Source organism: Brienomyrus brachyistius, chromosome 4 (assembly GCF_023856365.1).
Source record: "Brienomyrus brachyistius isolate T26 chromosome 4, BBRACH_0.4, whole genome shotgun sequence".
Lineage (NCBI taxonomy): Eukaryota > Metazoa > Chordata > Actinopteri > Osteoglossiformes > Mormyridae > Brienomyrus > Brienomyrus brachyistius.
The window spans coordinates 11,041,032-11,062,646 of record NC_064536.1 but is presented as its reverse complement, the minus strand read 5'-3'; the positions used below and the strand labels follow the sequence as shown (position 1 = coordinate 11,062,646).

Genomic DNA, 21,615 nt, shown 5'->3' with positions numbered 1-21,615 from the left:
TTGTTTTTTGAGTAAGCATTCTGTTTTGTCTTCAAAGAGTTAAAGTATAACTCGCCTTTGTAATTCTGTGAGAAGCATTCTGCCCAATTTTAAACGGTTTTCTTTAGTTCAGGCAGGGTGGATATATTTACATCTTCTACAATTCAGTTCAGGATCTTTTCAATTAGCATGTAATCATTGGAGGCCAGATTCCAGCAACATCTTTCCAAATCAACAGCTATTTTGGATGTTAATGCAGAGATTTAACTTGTCATTAACTCATTGCATAATCAATGTCATTGTGGAATATCTTCGCAGCTTACGTACATTAACAAAACATTTAAGTTAAAATTTTATTAGCCTGAAAAATATTTGAATTATTAAACTCAAAAGTGAACACAATATTAAAAGTGCTGATTAAAGCATGAAATAATAAAAATGATAAAGAATTTAAAGCAAAGGGACAGGACTACATTTCTTTTTATTTTTATCACACTACAAAGGTCCAAATATGCTTCATGCATGTGTCTTTGAAAGATCAGCAAATGGCTTAGTTGAAATAGCTAGAAAAGTGCTGGCTTCCACATCTAAAAGGATGATGGGATTATATGCTGTAACATCCATAAACACGAAATCTAAAATCTGTTTCATGAAGTACAGGATGGTGGGTGCCCTATCCCGGCAGCACAAGAAGCATACTCAGTGAAAAATTCAATTTTGGCAGCTTTGAACAAATTCTGAATCAATAAACCACTTTGTCGCAGGGCTCAACAAAAAGGAAGCCAACTGAGTAAATGGATTATTGGAAGAAATAGTTGATCAGGGAGGGTATAGTGCTGTTGGTGGCTATTGAAGCCACAGGCGCCATCTGCTGTGAGAATGCTGCCTACAGCAGCCGAGGGCTTTCAGGGTACAACAGACTGCAGTGCGCAGTAGTATTCACAAGTACACCAGACCTGGCACAATCACTCATGTTCATAGCTAAGTTGACAGCTAATATAAGTTTAATTAAACAACTTAATAGAACAATGACTAGCATTTTTAGATAAAATTACACCAACACCAGCAGATGGGCTAAATAACAACTCATTTGTAAGATGTCTTATGTTCCTGTATTTTCATCTGTGAATTGAACATTTAATGAGACGTTCTACAAACGTCACTTAAATATTTCTTTCAAGCGTTTTTCTGAGAATTTTACTTCTGAGGAAGAACTAATTTCACAATTTTGGCAAACCGACTAAGTATAAAACATGGACTTCATAAAAGAAATAATGAATTACATCTTACCGCATCATATTTAGTGTTTGTGAACAAGTTTTAAAAGACGACTATTGCAGGAACGACTATTGCAGGTACGACTATTGCAGGACGGCTATTGCAGGACGACTATTGCAGGACGACTATTGCAGGTACTACTATTGCAGGTACTACTATTGCAGGTACGACTATTGCAGGACGACTATTGCAGGACGACTATTGCAGGACGAGTATTGCAGGAAGACTATTGCAGGATGACTATTGCAGTACACCGAGGACAGGGTCTGTCCATTAACATACAAACTAGTCCAGTACAGGCAGGTACTGTACTCTCTTTAAAGAAAGTGTGCAGGAAAAGATAAAGAAAAGTTAGCCAACCAGCCAAGGCAGCAGATCATTTCTGGGCAAAATTCATATACCTGTATAAGGGCCAATGTTCTGCAAGACAAATTCAAGGAAACAACATTTAACCTTAAAATACTCTATAGTGGTCTTAGAAATACAGCCACATGAAAGTCAGAGAAAATATTAGGAAACAAGATTAATCATGTTGCTAAAATTGTAGTATATGAAAGAAACTTCTAGATTTATGGGGTACTTAAAGATTGATGGGAACTGTTTGAGGCAGAGGGGTTACATCTGAATCAGAGATGCAGAAGTGCACCGGGGAGCCAACAGCATAGAGTAGCTGAGGAATATTTAAACTGGAATCTGTAGGGACAGGTGCCCAAAGCAGCGCAAACCAGCAGAGTGTAGAGAGGAACAAGGTGATCTGCAAAGTGTCATTTGCTTATCTAAATGCTATAAATGTTAGGGACATCTGACTCTTCATAACACTAAGCTGCAAGACCTCAAAATAATATATTCTCTCCAGTATTACAACAATTACTGGCAAATAATAGTATAAGTTGCCATGCTATAAGACAGAACAGGTAGATCATCCGAGTGTCTTATTTAGTATCACAGAGGTGGGGAGAGAGCGCAAACCGCACACACATACGGAGCCAGGAATAGTAATCGAACCCAGAACCCTGGATGTACAGTATAAGGTTAGTATGCTACCAATGGAGTGGCCATTCCACCCCATGAGAAGATCAAAACCAACAATATCTCAGTGATATGACTACATTTTCACAGCTTAGATTCCAGAATATTTGCTCCTTAAACACTAGACTTGCAGATATTCCTGGGAGAGGGAGTGACTAACATTACACTAATCTACGTGTATCCAGTAATCTAGCCAACTAACATTAACCTTATAATTGGCCTCACTTGTATTGCATATCAAATGATGCTAGAATTATGTAAAATTTGAAGTTAAGTGGCTGAGTACTAGTTAACAGTAGGAAGCGATAATTTAGAGAACTCACTGGAAAACTCATTAGGAATAACATAGCCAAGTGTAAAAAAGTACTTGAACACTCTCGTGTTATTCATTGTGCCCCCCTGCCCCATTCTTTGTTTTAAAATTATAACCCAGCCAGACTCAATGTGGTTATACACAAGGAATGGACAAATGCTTAGTTTCAAAGGAAACATTTATGGTGTCATTTCTAACTTGGATTGAAAATCAATTAAAAATAAAAATAAAAAATGAAACAACAACAAAATACATAATATTCCCAAAATTTTAAAGAGACCCTTTGAATGAATTAAGGATAAAACCGATGCATTCAAATATATTTTAATCATTTCTGCACTGATTTACAATTTAATTAATCTTCAGATCCAGTATCTGAATTCATTTAGATAGTAAATTAAATCACGTGGATAAAATTTTCGTTACCCCAATCATTCCACATGTGATTCCACATGTGATTTTGTCCAACATCCATTCACCTAGCATGACAAATTAAATACATTAAAAGGATCAAACTGAACAATATGCAATTCCATGGCAGACAACATTGCACACACTCATATAAATTGATATTTCATACAACGTACAGTTCACATTTGCCAGATCATTCCACCATGCTACTTTAAATTAGACTACAGCTCCAAATTATGATAGACAACACAGGTGTGCTGCAAATCCCCAGCTGCCCGGTGTGCGTAACTTATATGCGATATCTCACTAAACGCAGTCACAGCAAATATATACTGTATTTACACACATGCACACACAGACACACACACACACAGGTAACTATATGCACCGGGAACAGAGCTGACCTTGCCCTCTGACCTTTTTCAAGCCTTCCAATTCAGTTATTCAAATAATGCCAGCAAAGTCACTTCTCAAGCACAACTACATTCTCCCGATGTCTTTTATGTTACAGCCCTATAAACACAGCCAACGTAATGCAGACACAGAAATCACTCTTTCTGAACAAAGCTGACAACTTCCTCCCCACAGAACAGAGACAGCGCCTGTCAGAGGCCGCATGATAAATGATGATAGTCTCCATATGCCCATATTTACAGTATCCGTCTGTGCTGAGGGCACAGAAACACTCAAGGCTTTATGCAGGCTTGTGTGTACTTAAAACAACAATTCTTTCAAGACATGCCAGCTACAGATTATAGCCCTGCTTTATTCATTCAACCACCTTAGGGAATCTGACAGAGGAATAATTGTAGAATTGGGCTGTGTCATTAGTTAAAACAAGATTTTTCCTCTCCCAGTATAAAGCAAATTCATTCCATTACCCTAAAAAAAATGCAGAAAAGCAATACAGAAAGGAAAATAAGGCATCTTAGCTTACCTCCATTTTCTTCAGCGTTGCTGTTATTGGTCTCCGTCATTTCAATACGCTCTAAATCATATTCACACACAGATTCAGACGCCCCATCAACAAGGCTGGCTGATTCTTTCTACACAGAACACAATAAGAGAGGGAGAAAAAGGCAGAGCGATTCCCTGGGTACATGCTTGTTTGAAATGCACAAGTGCAAGCACACTTCACATATTGATTCACTGTTAAGAATGGTATCACATCTGCCCTGCTTTTATGACTAATAACATGAGGTTCAAATGCTGTTCATTCTTCCTAGAACGGCTGCATGCTTCCTCTCTCTCTCCCGGCAGCAGACGAGTCTTGCAGCTTAAATTCCATCTTGGCAGTTTGGCGCTCGCACCACTGCTACAGAAACACAAACCTTTAATATTGCCTTTGTCTACTTCCTGAATCTGGACTATTATAGCAGCAGGAAAAAAAACACACACACACACACATACACACACCCATAAAGCACGGCAACAATTTATGCAGTGCGCTGCCTTTTTTTCTCCAGACTGGTTTTAAATTTTTACATTTTATAAATATGTATGTGTAAAAGGAAATCGATCTTAAAGAAATAAGACAATTTAACCAATTTACTTCACAAGATAACGAGCTTAGTTTAAGCAATTGTTTCCATTTTTTTTTCAGAGAAGTATAAAATTGGATAGTCATTAAAGAATTTACGGCGACGATAATACAACAATAATTATCCTGGTAAGTGATACGTCTCACAAATGTAACCAGACACGCTACAGCAATGTGTACTAGAGGCATTTATGAGAGAGTGGGACATTATGCTTTATATAAACTGAGTTCATTTCAACATATATACGGGCTTGGCAACAAAGTGATACGAGAAAACACATCAGCTGGAGGAAACACATGGTTGGAAAGGCATCTCATCACACTTACTTTCAGAGCGTATAGTCCAGATTTTCCAGGGATTTTAAAGAAAGTCCTGTCCCCAGTGCGGGTGTCAGTATGAAGCATAGCGTTGAGGCAAGCCAATGGTGAAGTACCACTAACATTAGAGAAAATTCATCCATTCAGTGTTTTCAGAAACGACAACAATAATAACATTTTAAAATAATAGTCAGAGCTCATCAATTCAGTAAAATGGTCAGTTGATTACTAAATTTTATCCATTAAAACTTTAACAGATGCCCATAAGCTGTACTTATTTCACACAGTATTTATTTGTTTGCTATTTTTTATAATGACGTATATTTTGCTTCCAAATTTGGACCATGGTTGTGTGAACATAGTTTGCAACATGCTTAAGTAACAGCTCAACTGCAAGAGAGCTGAAACTTCTTTAACAAACACTCCATCCATCCCGTAACAAGTTATTCAATACAGGGTCACTGGGGGTTGTAGTGCAAAAAGCAAGGGAATGCCACGTCTGTCACAGAGCACGGAGTCATGGAACGATGTGTAAGGACAGGCAAAGTCCACACGCGGAGCAAGGGTGGGATTCAAACCGCCGAACCTGAAGGTATTGGGGTGATGGTGAACTGAGAATTTAACATCCACTCAACCATCAATTCTCTAACCATATGGTCAAGATCACGAGGAGGCCTAGAGCCTATCACTGGCAGCGCATGGTACAAGGAATCTGTTCTGTTATAACGACTCTCCATTCATTTCGACTGGTACAACTCATAATCCTAAATACGACAACCTTAACCCCTACTCAATCATACAGCAAACTTTAACTATAAGTAACCAAATAATTACATGACTTTAGGCATTTAAAAGTTTTTGATTGCAATCACAGATTTTTATAGAAAATGATCCCCACGTTGTCAAAACAACAGGTTTTTATCACAGTGTGGGGACATTTGGTCCCCGCAATGTAACATATACATAAAACACACACCCACCCAGGCACACCTACAGAGCTCCATTGCCATGCACTATATCTGCAATATTCCTTTTTAATGTTAAAACGTGAAAGCAAAATCCTCCGTACCCAACGACTGAACAGAACTGATCAGACTTGACGAATCATCAATCTAACCTCTGCAGAGAAACATAATTCAGGTAAGCGATATAGGTGCTGTGGCTAACGTTTCCGCATGAGTACTATCTGTCTCCTGGTGTTGTATTACACCGCAAAGAAACATCAGCACAGGTTTATTTCATTACAGCTCAATAAAATACGGTATTTCTCTTAGAGCCATGTGTTAAGAATGTCTGTATGAGTGGGGCTTTGCAGGGACTTGTCTTCTTAGGGCTGGCTTCACAGGCTCATAACATCTCAACTTCCATCTCCCAGACAGCATACAAATTAATTTAATCTGTGATAGAAGGCACAGAATCACTAAAAGGCAGTTAGCTAGTCTAGGTTATAAACTGCTGCTCTGTGTTTATGTCTTTTCATTAGCGCACTGGCAGTAGTATTCGCACAAAATACTGAAAAACACTTCTTGTAGGACTGTGACGAGTTAGCGTTTATCCCAACGAAATAAAAAGTTTGAAGTTTGGTATGGGTTGTTTTTTACTGCGATTATGTCTTAAACAATCAGTAAAATATGACCAATCCTTCCTGCTGAATGATGAGAGAGGTCAACCAAATGACGTATAGAGACCCCCACCCCTCCTCAAAAAAAATAGAAAAAAAAAATAATCAAGGTTTGCTTAAACAAAGCAAAACTGAAAACAAACACAGTTTCAAACCCTTATAATGCAAAACACACAGACAAACTGAAAGCGATCAAGCCAGCACCACTGCTTGGAAATGTGCATCAACCTTCTAAAATAAAACAAACAAACAAACAAACAAATCGATAAATAAACTCCAAACATTTATGAAGAAAACAGTCCAGTACTCAAGGTTTCATTACATGAGTCATTTGTAGGCACAAAACTGGTCTTTGACTGTCATGAAAATGCAAAAGCCCCTAAATCCTTCCCCGGGCAGACAGCCCCCACCATCTTCAAAATGATTATGACAAGAACAAGTTAAATATTAATTATGCAAACTCTGTATATCAGTGTTTCCCAATCCGGTCCTTGGGGACCCGCAGCAGTCCATGTTTTTGCTCCCTCCTAGGTCCCTGTAGGGGGCCCAGTGGGGCGCTGGGAGGGAACAGAAATGTGGGCTGTCTGGCCGGGAGATGGGAAGGAACAAAAACGTGGACTGTCTCTGGGTCCCTCAGGATCGGGTTTGGAAACACTGCCGTATTTGTAATTGAAACACAAAACACACTGAAATTATAAATTATAGAAACACAACTGTCCGTCTGGGGAAGGTGGACACAGCTGCCAGTGGGAGCCTGGCGCTTTGACCTAGTTGCAATGGTTGTTGTTAGCAGAAAAGAGAGGATCAGAATAAAGCAATGAGAGAAGGTGAGGATATGGAGGCCAGCCCTGCGGCACAGAGGAGACTTGTTTATGACAGAGATATAGGTGGGTCAACCACAGGTAAAGAGATTCTTGGAAATAGGCTACATAGTACATTGCACGAATCAGGCAGCAAATCTGATATCATGAATAGCCACAGGGAGTATGGTGCTGAATACAGTCCTCAGTGTAAACCTCGAGGAAGTTTGCAACATATAATATGGTAAAGCATACAAATATGTAATAATATCTGTCTACCGACATGTTTGATTTCCCTGAAGACATTGAGATGAGTTTCCTTAGTAAATCGTGAGAAGAAACATTTTATGGAATCTGATGGTATAATTCGGCACAGAGGGGCACTGCTATTGAAAAGACTAACACTTTACAAAGACTTGCAATGGCCGAGATCAAAAAGGGCGAGTAACATAAAAGTGTGGGCTTTCTGGTGGCAGGCTAACCATGAGAGAGAACACGCCAGGCAAACAGAAACCCTTCCCTAGTCAATTTCAATCCTGAAAATGCCTCTAGTTGAAAAGAATTGGAAATTCTGGACAGCTTGAAAAATCAATGTTACAAGTTCTGGCACAGAAACAGCACAGTACAACAGCAAGTCACTGAGAATACCAAACCAAAGACTGCAAAATAACTTTCCCCTTCTCTGGACTACACTCCTAACACTGAAACTAAAATGTATTTTTTTAATTTACTGCACATTCCTGTTCATTCAACTCTGTGCCCATTTGTGCAATCCTTCTCATCAAATCAGGTATTGACCTGCACTTCTTTTGTCTTACATGTCTCACATATTTATATTCTATGCATTATTTTTTTTCTTTTGCAGTAAAAATAATGAGAACAGTATTTCATTTCAATGTAGGACCCATGCATCATACTGTATAGCTCAGGATAAGATAATCAGAGATAATCTGACTTGACTCTGACAGTTTAAAGTCCACAAAATTTTGTGACAGAAGAGTGTATTAATGAGTCTAATATAAAAATACCGAACAGCGGCAATTTGACTGGACAGACACCAAAGAGGACGCTCCTCTGCTCCCCTTAAGACAAACTTCAGTCGGGAAGCAAAGCTCGCTTATAGATGAGAAGAAATAAATAGCACGCTACCTTAGAAAGGCGGAATGCATCATGAAGGTATCCAGTCACCTTGGGCAAACATTTCTCTCCCTCCTCCTTTCTGGCAAATGGTTATAGGACCTCAGAACACTCAGACCACAAGATTCTGGGAGAATTTTAGCCGCAGGCAATTAAGCTGCGAAGCAGCTCTGACACTATTCTCTTTAGGCTCTACCTCCAATGCACACATTCATGCCAAGTGTTTGTTTGTCTAAGCTGGTGTTATTTTTCTTATTTATTATTTATTGTTATTTATCATTGGCTGCAGTACTTATTGTCTTGTGCTTATTGTCTTGTATTTATCTGGCACTATACTCCGCTGGAAGTAACATACACGGATTTTATTGTATTGACTACACGTGACTGAGTACACATGAATAAAAAAACAAAAGCTGGACAGATGACATGACAGTGTGATTTTTTCTTTCAAATTCTACAGAAAAAAAATCAGGCATCCGTCTCCTAGCTGAAGGTTAAAAAACGGAGAAACAAATTTATGTTTTTTTAAGTGAGGACATAACTCAATTGAAATGCCGTGACATGACCAGAAGCAACCAGTTCACCCAAGATAGTCCCAATCACTTGCAGGTATTCTGTGAAGGGGAAAGCAACAGAATTCATTTCTCCAAGGTGTGCGTAGAATTGATGAAGACTTTGCGGCTAGTAGATGCCACCAGTTTCTAAATATACTAAAGACGGGGAACGGTGGATCAATTTGTTTGGGGAAAAAAAAGCTTTATGTATTGTTATTCTTTATGTATTGTTTGTTTAATCACATTCTCATTATTGATTAAATGCCATGCTATTGCAGGGCACAGATAATCACACATAATAAGCAACGTTGATCGCCAGTTCCCCTAACCAGTTGTTTTTTGGACTGCAGGAGGAAGCTGGATTAAACACAAGGACATGGACACTTTACACACACTCAGGGCCAGGGCCGAGCCCACGGGCTTGCAGGTGTGAAGCTACAGTATAGTGCAAACTAGTGTCACACCTATAAACAGTGTTTTACAGTATGATTCTGCCTGAAAAGGGCATATTGGGTTACAACCAAGTACACAAATAAAAGGGATGGTAACATTGTAATGAAGTAACGGAAGATGAATGAAAAAACCCGCATTATGAGAAAATTTAAGAGGCCTGCTATTATAATTTAATCAATAGGACCTGTGCATACTAATAGCTAAGGATTTTAGCCACACACATACAGTATGTTTATGTCAGTGTAGAATTGTATTATGTCTGTCAAGGTGTCTTTACGTAGCTAAGCCGTTTGAAAAACCTCTTCACTAGCCATGTATTTATTGAATCAAACGCTAGCATTCTTTTCGATCTGATACCAAATAATGTGAAAGTCGGTGGCACCGATACTGGCCCTAATATACCAATAAACTATGCAGCCCAATCCCGACCACAGTTTTGGGCTGACCCTTTCTTTAATTCACCCCTCCCCCCAAAAATAATAGAAACATTTAATCTACCAGATCTGAGCAAACAAACAAAATGAAAAAAACATACAAATAAATAATTATTTTAGAGTGAGAATTAATTCTCAAAATGAAAATGATCGCATCAAATGAATAAATATTTTAGTATGGATCCACACATCCCTACTACAGATATATGAGCATATTCTGTAGTAAATAACACATGCTTTAGTTCATAATGATTATGCTATATTCTGTTACATCATGCTTTTTTTCTGAACAAACATACACTAAAATAGAATGAAATATTTTCTTTGACAGCCTAAGACTGTTTCACAATGGCAAAAGTATTTCTGATAATAAAAACATACTGAAGTACTCAAGGTTTCTAGCAGAAAAATAAATAAATTAGGTTGTTGACTTTAGAAGTTATTCTTGTAAATGAAGTCGTCAAGTTCAAGGCTTCACCTTTTCTATGTAATGTTTATATCTGAACTCAATAGATTTCAAAACCTGTTTTTACCATCTGGCAGACTGTTCACTGGCCTTGATTCTTTTAAATAAAGGAACTTGTCAGATTTTTAACATATGGAAATAAATTTTCAAATGATACTCAGCTACAATATATAATGCTTACAGTATATACAGCATGGTTTTAGTTCCAAATAAAATAAGTGTTGCACTACATCTACATAAATTGTAAATAATAAAATAGTAAGAGAAAAACATTTAATCAAAACTTCTCAGGTAGGGTGCAGTGGCGTGTGTGTGTGTGTGTGTGTGCGCGTTTGTGTGTGTGTGGTGTTTATACACTCTCCCTTCACCACCTGGGTTTTCTCCAGCTATCCAAAGACACAAAGTTAGCTGCGTTTATCACTCTCAATTCCCCAAAGAGTCTGACTGAGGATGTACCCTGCGATGGACCTGCATTCTCGCCAGGCTGTACCTGCACCCTGCGCTAAATGAGACAGGATTCAGCTACCCCCCCACCCCCCAGCCCTGTATAAGCCATTACAAGAAAGAGGGGGGGGGGGGGGTTGATGGATGGTTTTATAAAAGTTGAATTTCACTGTTAATTGTTAAGATACTAATATGGCAACAAACACTTTCGGAATTCAATATCTCGATCATTAAATTGATAACAAAGTCATGAATTCAATGATGCAATACTGATGGAGAGGGGGGGCAGGGGAGGGGGAGGGGGGCTTTCTAGTGCAACACCAAGTCAAGTCAACTTAACTGAACACAAGGCTTCAGAAGAACAGTGGGCTATGGAAAATGGATCATTTCAGCTGCCAGAACAGCCGCTCAGCACTTTTACCGTAAAGCTGAATTTATTTATAATGGGTTGGTATTTTGGTTTTGTTAGACTGTACTTTTATATTCAAAGGTCTCATTGAATCTATGACAAAATTATTCCTCACAAAGCATGCCTCCGGATGCAGAGCTTGCCTGGAATCTAGTCTGAGACAGAATGATGGCGTCTCTAATATTGAGTTTAGGCTGATAGGCTCGTATGCACATGGATCACCGACGAGGGCTCTTCACAGCTTGAGAACTAACTGCAGGAGACCTCATAATGATTATTGCGACTCCGAGTGTGCAGAACATGCCTGAGTATTATCTGATCAATAATATCTGCTTAGCCATCTTCAAATAAAACTCTTAATCTTCTGAGAGAGAGAGAGGAAAAACAGCAGCAGTCTTAACAGAATAAAAGCACATTTACCTTGTTTCTTTAAGTCCTTCTTTTTGAATAACTTCTAATATCTGCTTCGCAGTCATCGGCGTGTTTGGGTGCTTCTCTAAAGCCTATGAAAAAAAAAGAAATCATTTATATTTATGAACAATTAAGCTAACCTACAGTAATTACTACCAGCAACACCCAATATACTGCAGCAGGAGCAAAATGTTCTTCAGCACAATAAGAAGCCTGAAATACTACGGATTCGTTCTTTACCATTTTTGAAACGGTATCATTTTTATCTAACACACTTTGTTCCAGTGACACGACTACTGTTCTTATGTTTTATGAACAACTAGTCATTTTGCGTAATTACCGATAGTTAAAACAATTGCTTCACAATCTAATATTGCATATTGCATTTTTCCTCCATTTTTTAAATCGCAATTTCATGTTTTATGTGTACTGTTAAATATCTACCACAGATGAAAAATAATAATTACTCTCCGTATTAGCGGTACATTATCTGGCAACATCGCTCCTGTCTCTGAGAAAATTAAGCTTGTTTTCAGCAGTTAAACTTGTAACATGTTGGGTTCTCCTGAAGGGTAAACATATCTATGGGACACGATAATTGGAGCGTGGAACTTTGATTGAATCGTCAAAACCAGCATCATGATCAATCATAAAATCAATGTTTTTTTCCCCCAGCCCTGTTCAGTGGAGCTCAATTTAGTGACTAGACATTTAACTAAATACTTTAGCGACAATTTTTAACCAGTTAGCCAACTTGGGTGAGAAGAAGAAGGAGAAGAAGAAGAAAAGAATAACACACATTTCATTTTATATTCCAGAGGTAAAGAACACGAGGTCCATAGATGGGTTGGCTACGCTGTCGAATAAACAGACGGCAACACAGATGATCTTTTAAAAGTGGTTAATATTCCAAAAAAAAAAATCATGATCTCTACCATTGTCACGCCCAGCTCGTACGATCCTCGTGTGTGCCACGCCCCCTGATTATCCACGTGTGCTTCCCTGATCGTACCCAGCTGTGTCTAGTTATTTTGCTCCGTCTTGTGTATTTCAGTCCGCGTCTTGCCCTGATTCTTTGTCTGTCATTGTCGTTAGGTGTGAGTCTACGTCCGATGTTTTCTGGTTCCCCTTACCCTTCATTAAATCCCTGTTTTGTCCCGTATTCCGCCTTCCTGCGTGATCCTTCCTGCCCGCCTGCCAATTCGCCTTATCCGTCCACCGCGAACTCTGACAACCACAGACTGGAATTATAATCAAAAACGTGATATGATATTTTGGCCATATCACCCACCCATACCCTACACGCTCCTGCACAGGACTGAAAACCCTGAAAACAGAGACATACCCTGCCTACATTTCACAACACAATTTGTTAAGTAGTCCTCCGGTTTATTTTATCCACTTTGGCAAACTTTTCCCTCTCCACTTAACAGGAAATGCATTCATCTGAGGTTAACAATATGTTAACAAAACACATTTATCTGTTTCCGTTTTACTGCAAAGTTGTGCGAAACTTGAGTGTGAAATCTGAGTGTGAAATTTAGTGATTACGTTTCATATAAATTACTGCCTGATCATGCATTTCCTGGCATTAAAAATAATGTACTATGTAGTGCAGTGTAGCCTTTGACAAACAGAGTACAGACTGTCCTTATGCAAAGTGGTTTGTGTGCTGTCTACTTAAAAGGTGAAGATCCAATATGAGGTCATGACTATCAGACACTACTACAGTGCTTCCAAAATCACTCACCTGGAGATGGGTTAGGGTTACTGCAGAGAGCCAAGTTTATAAGACCATTTGCCATTTGACTTCTTTGTTTAGCAATCATTGATTATGTACATCACGTCTATGAAACATCTTGTACTTTCTGTTACAGCATCCTACTTAAAGGTCGATAGATTAAAATATGCTTGTGCCATATGTCACACACCCACGTTTAAGTCCTTGTGATATTTGTTCTACTGGTTTAAGTATAAGAGCTAAACAGAGAGACAGAGACACTTTATTATGCATAGTTTGTATAAGTCCTTTCTTTTATGTAACATGAGTAAACTTTCTGTTAAGAGGTAGGATGACTGGCCCGATAAATAGTAAATATAAAATATAAAACAGCTTTTCTGACTAATCACCATCCATAAGCTGTTTGAGTCATCTCTGCCTGCTCACTCCTTTAATCAAACCTCTAGTCTTACTGGTAGCAAAGACAGCGGAATTTCATTTTAGTTTAATCCAGTCTCTGTCTGTCTGTCTGTCTGTGTGTCTGTCTTTCTCATTTCATTCTGCTTGTAACAGGCCTCCCCAATTTTATCGTAACCATTGGAATAAATGTTCAAAGTGTTTCTGTTCTTCTGTAAACCCATAAAGCTGCACTATTATTCTTGCAATAATGAGTTTCATTCATCTTGTGAAATAAAGAGACGTTTTGGGCACACATTTACATCTGTAACTGTCACACTGTTAGGGGACATGATTTCGGACGGCTTCAATCTGAACTGACAACAACTTAATTTTAATAACATCTCATCATCAAAATTAAGTAACACATCAACTGAAAATAAGAAAATAAAGAATCAGCATGGAGAATTTGCCACCTCTCTAAGCTCTCCAGTGAATATTCTGGTGGCTGAAAAATGTAAACTGTCAAAAAACAATAAAGAATGTCCCCCAGTTGGTATTAATTAAAGCTGGATTCTCAATAACTAGAACAAAAATAGTGCTCAACTCAATTTCGTCATTGTTTTTTCTATCATTATTTCACTTAGCCTAAAAAGACAGAAGTAAACAACAGTATTCTTTATGTCACATTTATGTCAACAACTGACTCTATAATTAAGAAAATATACTATATGAAAGGAGGCGTTACTGATCGATATAATATCAATGTGATATCGCTCAGCCCTATATGAAAATGACAAATGATTATTGGGGTGAGATCCATGTTTGTTGCCAGTTTTTACAACAAACAGCAGTAGATGTGATACCTCTACAGTGGGACCCCCATATCTGGGGTATCAGTAACCATGGTTTCAGTTATCCGCGGTTTACCACAGTCTTAAAAAAGAAGTTCAAAAAAAAAAAACAGTTCATAAGTTTCAAACTGCATGCCAAGTGAGTACAGGCTGTAACATGGTGAAATCTGCCAGCCCAGTCATACCCAGTACATGACTCATTTCCCTTTTGTCCCCAAACCCACACGTCCCCTCCAGTCCACCTCTAGCGTTACTGCTGATCGCATGTGTTGCCACGTTATCGCACTGTATGTGTTATGTATAACAAGTATGGTTTTCATTGTTGTCATCCCTTGATACATGATAACTTTTCATTGCTCTATCGTCTTTTGAGAATTAGGCTAAAACGTCAGAATCCCTTTCATTTGGTAGTAATGCACAATGCACTTTATCATTGCTGTACTGTATGTTTATGTTGGAAATAGCTTACTGTGCGTAATTTATCATCCTTCACCTTATGTATGTGCACAAAAATCATGTTATATATGAGATCTGTGGAGGCCTCGCTATTATCTGTGGTTTTACAATGCATCACTCGCAGATACGGGGACACTACTGTACTGGAAATGTTACATCCACACATAACACATTATCACTTGCTCCAGTTACACCATGCTATTTGTTACATGCTATAAAACACCGGCTCATTTACTAGATCTCATATCTACAGAAGCATTTAAAAAGCCACCGTCTGTATTTAGAAAACTCATGTTAAATTCATTACAGAGACATTATCTTTGGAATCTGTTCTCTTATATATTATTACAGCTCTAATTAAGGCCATACTCAAAAAGCCATTTTTGGATCTAATTGATCCATTTCGTTACAGCCTGATTCTTTCATTTTTTTGTGCAATTTTCCATCTATTTGCTGCCCAGCAACTGTCTTCTTACAATGCAATGCAATGTATATAACATGTAGTATGGGCTCAGACAAGAGCAAGGCACTGATACAGCACTTGTCAGTGTAATAAATGACTCCCGTCTCACTGTCTGCGATAATGCCTCTATGTTTCTGCATCTGGATTTAAGTGCTGCTTTTGACACCATCAAACTCCATTTGCTCTTGGACAAACCAGAAGCTCTTTTTTTGTCTGAACAGACAGTGGCTGCCTTAGTTTGGGTCACATCTGTCTGTTAACATATTTGAGTATCGTTTGAATCACCAAAGTACTCCTTTATGTATTTCTACAGAGCCTGGTACTCTTCTTCCTATATTTACAGCCCTTTTCAGTTTTGCTTGCAAGCATGCTGCTGATTAACAATGGTATGCTAATGACCCACAACTCCATGTACATGAGAAAACAAGTGTAAAATTTCAACCGTTCAATTATTAAATGTGTACAATGTCGTGGAAAGAGTCTTAGGCAATGTCTCAAGCTATTTAACTGTGCAATAAGTACATATTTGCTCAGAAAAAAATACACTTCAACATCAGAATAGAAATTTCTCCTGTTCTCCAAAGAAGTCACTGGTATCTTGTTGGATGACTAGAAGATCTTCTGTTCCCAAACCTCTCTTCTGGGGTATCCCAGCCATTTCATGTATCCATTTAATTACACCATCAGTTTACTTAAGTAATTAACTAAAATATTTGCATAATAAAATAATTTGATGAGGTATTGATTAACCAAACATTGTACACTAAAGGCTGAGTCAACGAATACATGGGTATTTTGGACGGTTGCTGTAAATACTTGGTTTTAGGAGAGGTTTTCACATAGCTAACACACTTTTACACCAACATACAGATCATGTAATCTTGGTTTTCTTTGCCTGAGACTTTTGCACAGTACAGTATATTTAAGAAATTTCTGTATCAATGTGATGCCTCAAAATCACAATTTACATTTTCTTAATGGTCAACTACTACATTACTGTATACAGAAATATCTTTATTTCATTTTTGGAATACAGCCAAGATCGCCAAAAAGCAGCTAATAAAATGGAGGAAATCTATTTGCTAGGTCTATTTAATACCTTGAGACTAGATTATTGTGACATTCTGCTATTAGGCTGCAGTAATGCTTCCCCAATAGTTCAGAGAATGGACCAATGTGTTGACATGAACCAGTGCACTACCAAAAGTATCTGTATTATCAGTTACCTACCTCAAAAAGCTGGGCTGCCAAACAATTACGCATCTGTCGTCATGGACGGATTACGGACCGGGCCAGCGGGGCCGCTGCCCAGGGGCCCTTGGGGTGCAGGGGGCCCGTGGGGCCCTTAGCCCAAAACAATTTGCAACAGTTATGAACAGTGTATTTTCGTTTGTCTATTTTAGAGGGCCTACATTCTTTGATCCTCTGTCTACAAGGGCCCCTGACTCTATAGGGAGGGCGTTTGGCTGCCAAGGGCCCTTGAATTGTGGTGGTTGTGGTGGTGGTGGTGGTGGTGGTGGTGGGGGGGGGGGGGGGGGGGGGGGGGCCCTCGCGAACGTTTTGCCCAGGGGCCCACACAACCCATAATCCGTCCCTGTCTGTCGTTACCTATCATACACGAGAAGCCATTTTATAGACCATTTACCGTACAACCGCACATGTCATTTTTAACTTTTATGGCCCCTATTTTCTAGGAGCACAACTTGATTGCCTTCTTTGAAACGACCGTGGATGAAATTTTTCAATTTTTCACAGTAATGGCATGTTGACTTTTTAGCTCCACCTGGAAAAATCACCGTAAATTACTATACTAACATTTGTACTTGACTATAGGCTGATTTGTGATCATTTACGTTTAGAATTATAAAGTTACACCATCTTCATTTCTGCCAATAAAAGCTCCAGCAGAATATCTGAATATTCTTAAAGGTGTTATGGACATACCCAACGTGACCAGCTTCTGAACATAAGACCTAAGAACGATATCATTGTACCACAAACTGTCATACGAGTACAATAGGGGCACTGTGATCATTTTAAGACATTGTGTCAAGATGCATATTTAGTTGATGACATTCCGCAGCTTGTAGCTTTTAGGCAACCTGCCCATGCAGTTAAAGCCAGTGAAACTGTGTTAAAGGTACTCCAGTTAATGATACCGGCCTGATTTTAAGTACGATTGATAATTCAGCTTAGAGGAAAATTTGTAGTAAAAACACACCCTTAATTGCAGTCGGGATCGCCTGTCTTACCTGTACAAGAATAACAGAGCATCATGCAGGAAGGAATGGCTCTGAATGAATTCTAACCAATATCCACATTACACAAACCGAAACAGAATTTTTACCTCCATAAACACAACATTTTTAGCTTTATCCAAAGCTTCAGATACCACCTTTCATCCTGCCGTCAGAAGCAACACCATCACCTGCCTGCCATCCACATTTACACTAGAATCATAAAAGTTGGACTTTATAAATCAAGATTTTGTTCTTTTTGTTAATTTGATTTCCTCTGCTGACCCCTGGAGGACGGGGCTCTCCCCCTTTGAATCTGGTTCCTCCCAAGGTCTCTTCCTACTAGGGAGTTATTCCTTGTCATTGTTGCCTCTGCCTTGCTCTCTGGGGGCTTTGGGCAGGGATAATGTAAAGCGCTTTGAGAAAATGTAATATTATGAAAACACACTATACAAATAAAATTGAACTGAACTGAATTGAATTGGAAAAAATCTAAAGGGAATAAAAGGTCAACCAGGCTTCAGCTGCAAAAGTGTTGCTTGTTTATCTTTGTTAATTTCATAACCTATTTCTCAACCCAACTGAAATCACAAGTCACAAACCAATATTTAGCACTGCATTTTTCAGTACGTTTGTCTGCATCTGTAAGAAACATCCAGTTTCCTTCATCTTCTCAGGGTACACCCTGGTCACGATGTCAGTCCAGAGCACGTCTATGAGCTGCGTGAGGAAATCCACGCGGCATGGTGAGAGCATGTAACACCCACGCATTCGAACCCAAACCCTGGAGTTCTGAAGCAACAGGCGCACCCACTGAGTCACCCTTTACACAAAAAAAATGTTTTTCAAAATGAGAGTCACTTTTCTTCACAAAGGCCAAATTCCTGAATTGTACAAATAACTCTGATCCACATTCCTTGCACTCTATCTTACACCAATTTCCTTAGCGGTTTTTCTGCACAAGATAATTCCAATTCTTACCCTTATTTGAGAAATATTTACATATTCTAATAACATATTAATTGCTGTTAATCTTAGTACTTCAACCTTGGTGGACCATTCTGCAGGCTGGATCATTGGGGATACCATCCATGATGTTTGCACAATCCAAAGTGGACTTCTGATGCTGAGTGTGCGAAGTCAGCATACAACGCCTCACTATTACTAATAATAACAATCATCATGATTATCATAAAAGCCATTACTATTATATTGATTAAAAGCAAGTTAAAAAGAATTAAATGGAACTGGTTCGTAAATTAAGAAGCATCAAAGGTTATGGCTAAGCATTGGGACATTACATTAACGTCTCATTTACATTACAGTACGTTGCATTGATGTAATACCTTCAATTACAATAATTAATTAGGCCTGATAAATATCCAAATGATTCAAGAATTTACTATAGAAAAAAATGCCATGTAACACTGGTTGGACAAAAATATATGGCTAATCAATAGGCACATGTTTCTGATTAATAATTTCTTGCATACTTCAGGAATGGAGTGTAACTAGAATGAATATTTCATTCATCCACCATCATCCACCTTGGTCTATCCAAGCAACTTTTTTTCAGCTTGAAGAGAATGAAATATATATATATATATGAGGCATATTATACAAAATTAACCACACATGCATCATCACTGAGAGCCAACTGAACTGAAATTCTGAGGTATTACAGTGAACATAATCCCCCCATCCATCCACTTATGCTGGTGGGGGTCACAGAGCATAAATACAGTTTCAGTCCCTTTTATATTAGAGGTACACCTCTAAGACTGGGTGTGTCTTCTCAATAAGGAAAAAAAAACATAAAATGACAGTTTTGTTGCCGGCAAGTGATTTTCCCCCCGATTTACAGCATCCGGCCAATAACAGTTTCTCTACATGCTGCAAGTTAAGCATAAAGCATACAAACAGTCTCGGGCACTTCCATAAGTCAAGTGGATAGCAAAACGGAACAGATAAAATGCATATATTTTTATCATGTCACAAAAATTATACATTACTGTGATAGAGAATTCAGTGCAAGGTGAACATTCAAAACGATGGCATTAAAACAGCTAAGTTACCAGTGTGGTGTACGTAATTAAGCTATTGATAAGAAACAATAGATTTCACAATGTATACCTATTATAATGTGCACATACACATAATCACACATATTGTACTAACACTTAACACTTAACAAAAATGTTAACATTTAATTCCTTCTAACAAAATTGCGAATAAAAATTAGTTCTGAAGGTGAACTAAACAAACAAATAAAAAACAAACATACAAACAAACAGTTAACATACGAAAAAAAACAAACAAAAAATATAAATATATATTAAAACCAGCGACTGTAAAGAGCACCTAAAAATTACGGGACAATCTCAATGTGACTAATTTGCAAGTCTTATTATTAATTGTTGCTACAAATGTAACTTTAATTACTACAATCCCGTCGTACTGATTACACTAAGCATTCAGATTTACCAGTTCCCGTAACACCCTGCACACCGTTTAAGTTAACGCCGTAGTAAAAGCATTACATGGTTCAGATGCCAGAGTGACTTCGCTACTTTTAATTTACACACCACCTGGTTCCTTTCCAAAACCGGCAGCAATCGCATGCTAAAAAGAAAGACGTCTTGCTATCTCACTATAAAGCGTGAAAGCTGACAGCATGAAAGAGCACTGCCTTCACTCCTTCCTCAGTGCAATATAACGTGGGCGAAGCTGATCGGACTTTATGCACCATCATCTCTTTTTTGCACGTTTCGAAAGAGGCGAAACGCAAGCTTACCAGGCGGGCTGCGTCTGCCCAGGTGCGATCCTTCTTCCTGCGTTTGTCCTTCATTGCTGGGCTTCATGAGCGGCCGTTAGGCAGCAGCGGAGAGGCGAAGACAATGACACAGTGACATAGTGACACAGAGCGCCGCTCCTGCGCTGCCACTGCAGCAGCTGACAGCTGGAAACAACAATAACACGCGCTGACGTCACGCGGCGACTGCCTCCCGGCCGCGAGCGCTCTCGCGAGCTCTCTCCCCGGCAACGTGACTTTTAATATTTCTAATTTTATAAAATACCACCTAGAAATGAACTTGTATGAAGTGTGTTTTGTGCCGGCGGTACAAACTTCTTTATGAAGTAAACTAATCACACATCGTTAATTACGCCGTTTATCACCGAACTACAGTCTGCACAAGGACCACCCCCCCCCCCATTTACGTGTCGTATCACCAAGCAGCTACTTTAACAAAAAGAACGACTTACTGATAGTTGTTATTGCCGATCATCTATCTAAATTCCTTGAAATGGTTCCTCCCTTTTTTGATGAATACTGCATCCCGATTTATCTTAATTTACTTTCTGTTTAATGTTCCAGAACATATGTAACAAGACAAAAACTACTGCATAAGTCGTTATATTTAAAACATTTCACATTAACAGGGACTTTGCCTTGTTATTTGTTAGGTGGTTAGCTTTTTCTTCTTTACCCTTTAATTTGCCTTTGCGAACGTGCTGTATTGGTAATATGCAAGGGATAATAATAGCAATAATAATTCTAATATGCGCTATACATATTATTATCGTTATTTTATTTATGTGTTTATTTTTAATTGAATGTATTTGTTTGTTTGTTTTAATTCACTTTCTTACCCTCCTCACTGCATTACTTTGTGGTAATGCAGTAGAGCAGCGTGCCCTATTCAAACACATCTCCGCTTTCTGTCCCTGAAACTTGCTTATGGGTTTCGTTGGGCCCGTCGCTTGGTAACCGGCAGAGGTGGAGATTTCGGGTGCAGAGAGTACAAAACCAGACAAGGATTTTGTTTCAACCAACTAGTTGAGCATAAAGAGTCACAGTCACAGAGTACTCAGATGGTTGGTCGAAACAAAA

General features: G+C 38.6%; 1 protein-coding gene across 6 annotated transcripts in view; it reads right to left on the bottom strand.

The window, feature by feature from the left end:
- The window catches only part of LOC125740398 (putative Polycomb group protein ASXL3), a 72,909-nt gene extending 51,470 nt beyond the window's left edge, over window positions 1-21,439 (bottom strand). For 2 of the 6 annotated variants that reach the window (XM_049011374.1, XM_049011377.1), the window contains exons 1-3: window positions 20,518-20,573; window positions 11,607-11,689; window positions 3,948-4,056 (exon numbers count right to left, since the gene is read on the bottom strand). In XM_049011374.1, the coding sequence (XP_048867331.1) occupies window positions 3,948-3,987 (40 nt within the window). In that variant the 5' untranslated portion in view covers window positions 3,988-4,056; window positions 11,607-11,689; window positions 20,518-20,573. Of the gene's footprint in view, window positions 1-3,947; window positions 4,057-4,877; window positions 4,987-11,606; window positions 11,690-20,517; window positions 20,683-20,987 lie in introns of those variants that run through there. The other 4 variants (XM_049011373.1, XM_049011379.1, XM_049011375.1 and 1 more) reach the window with 4 other exon arrangements.
- Between the last annotated feature and the right edge of the window lie 176 nt (window positions 21,440-21,615).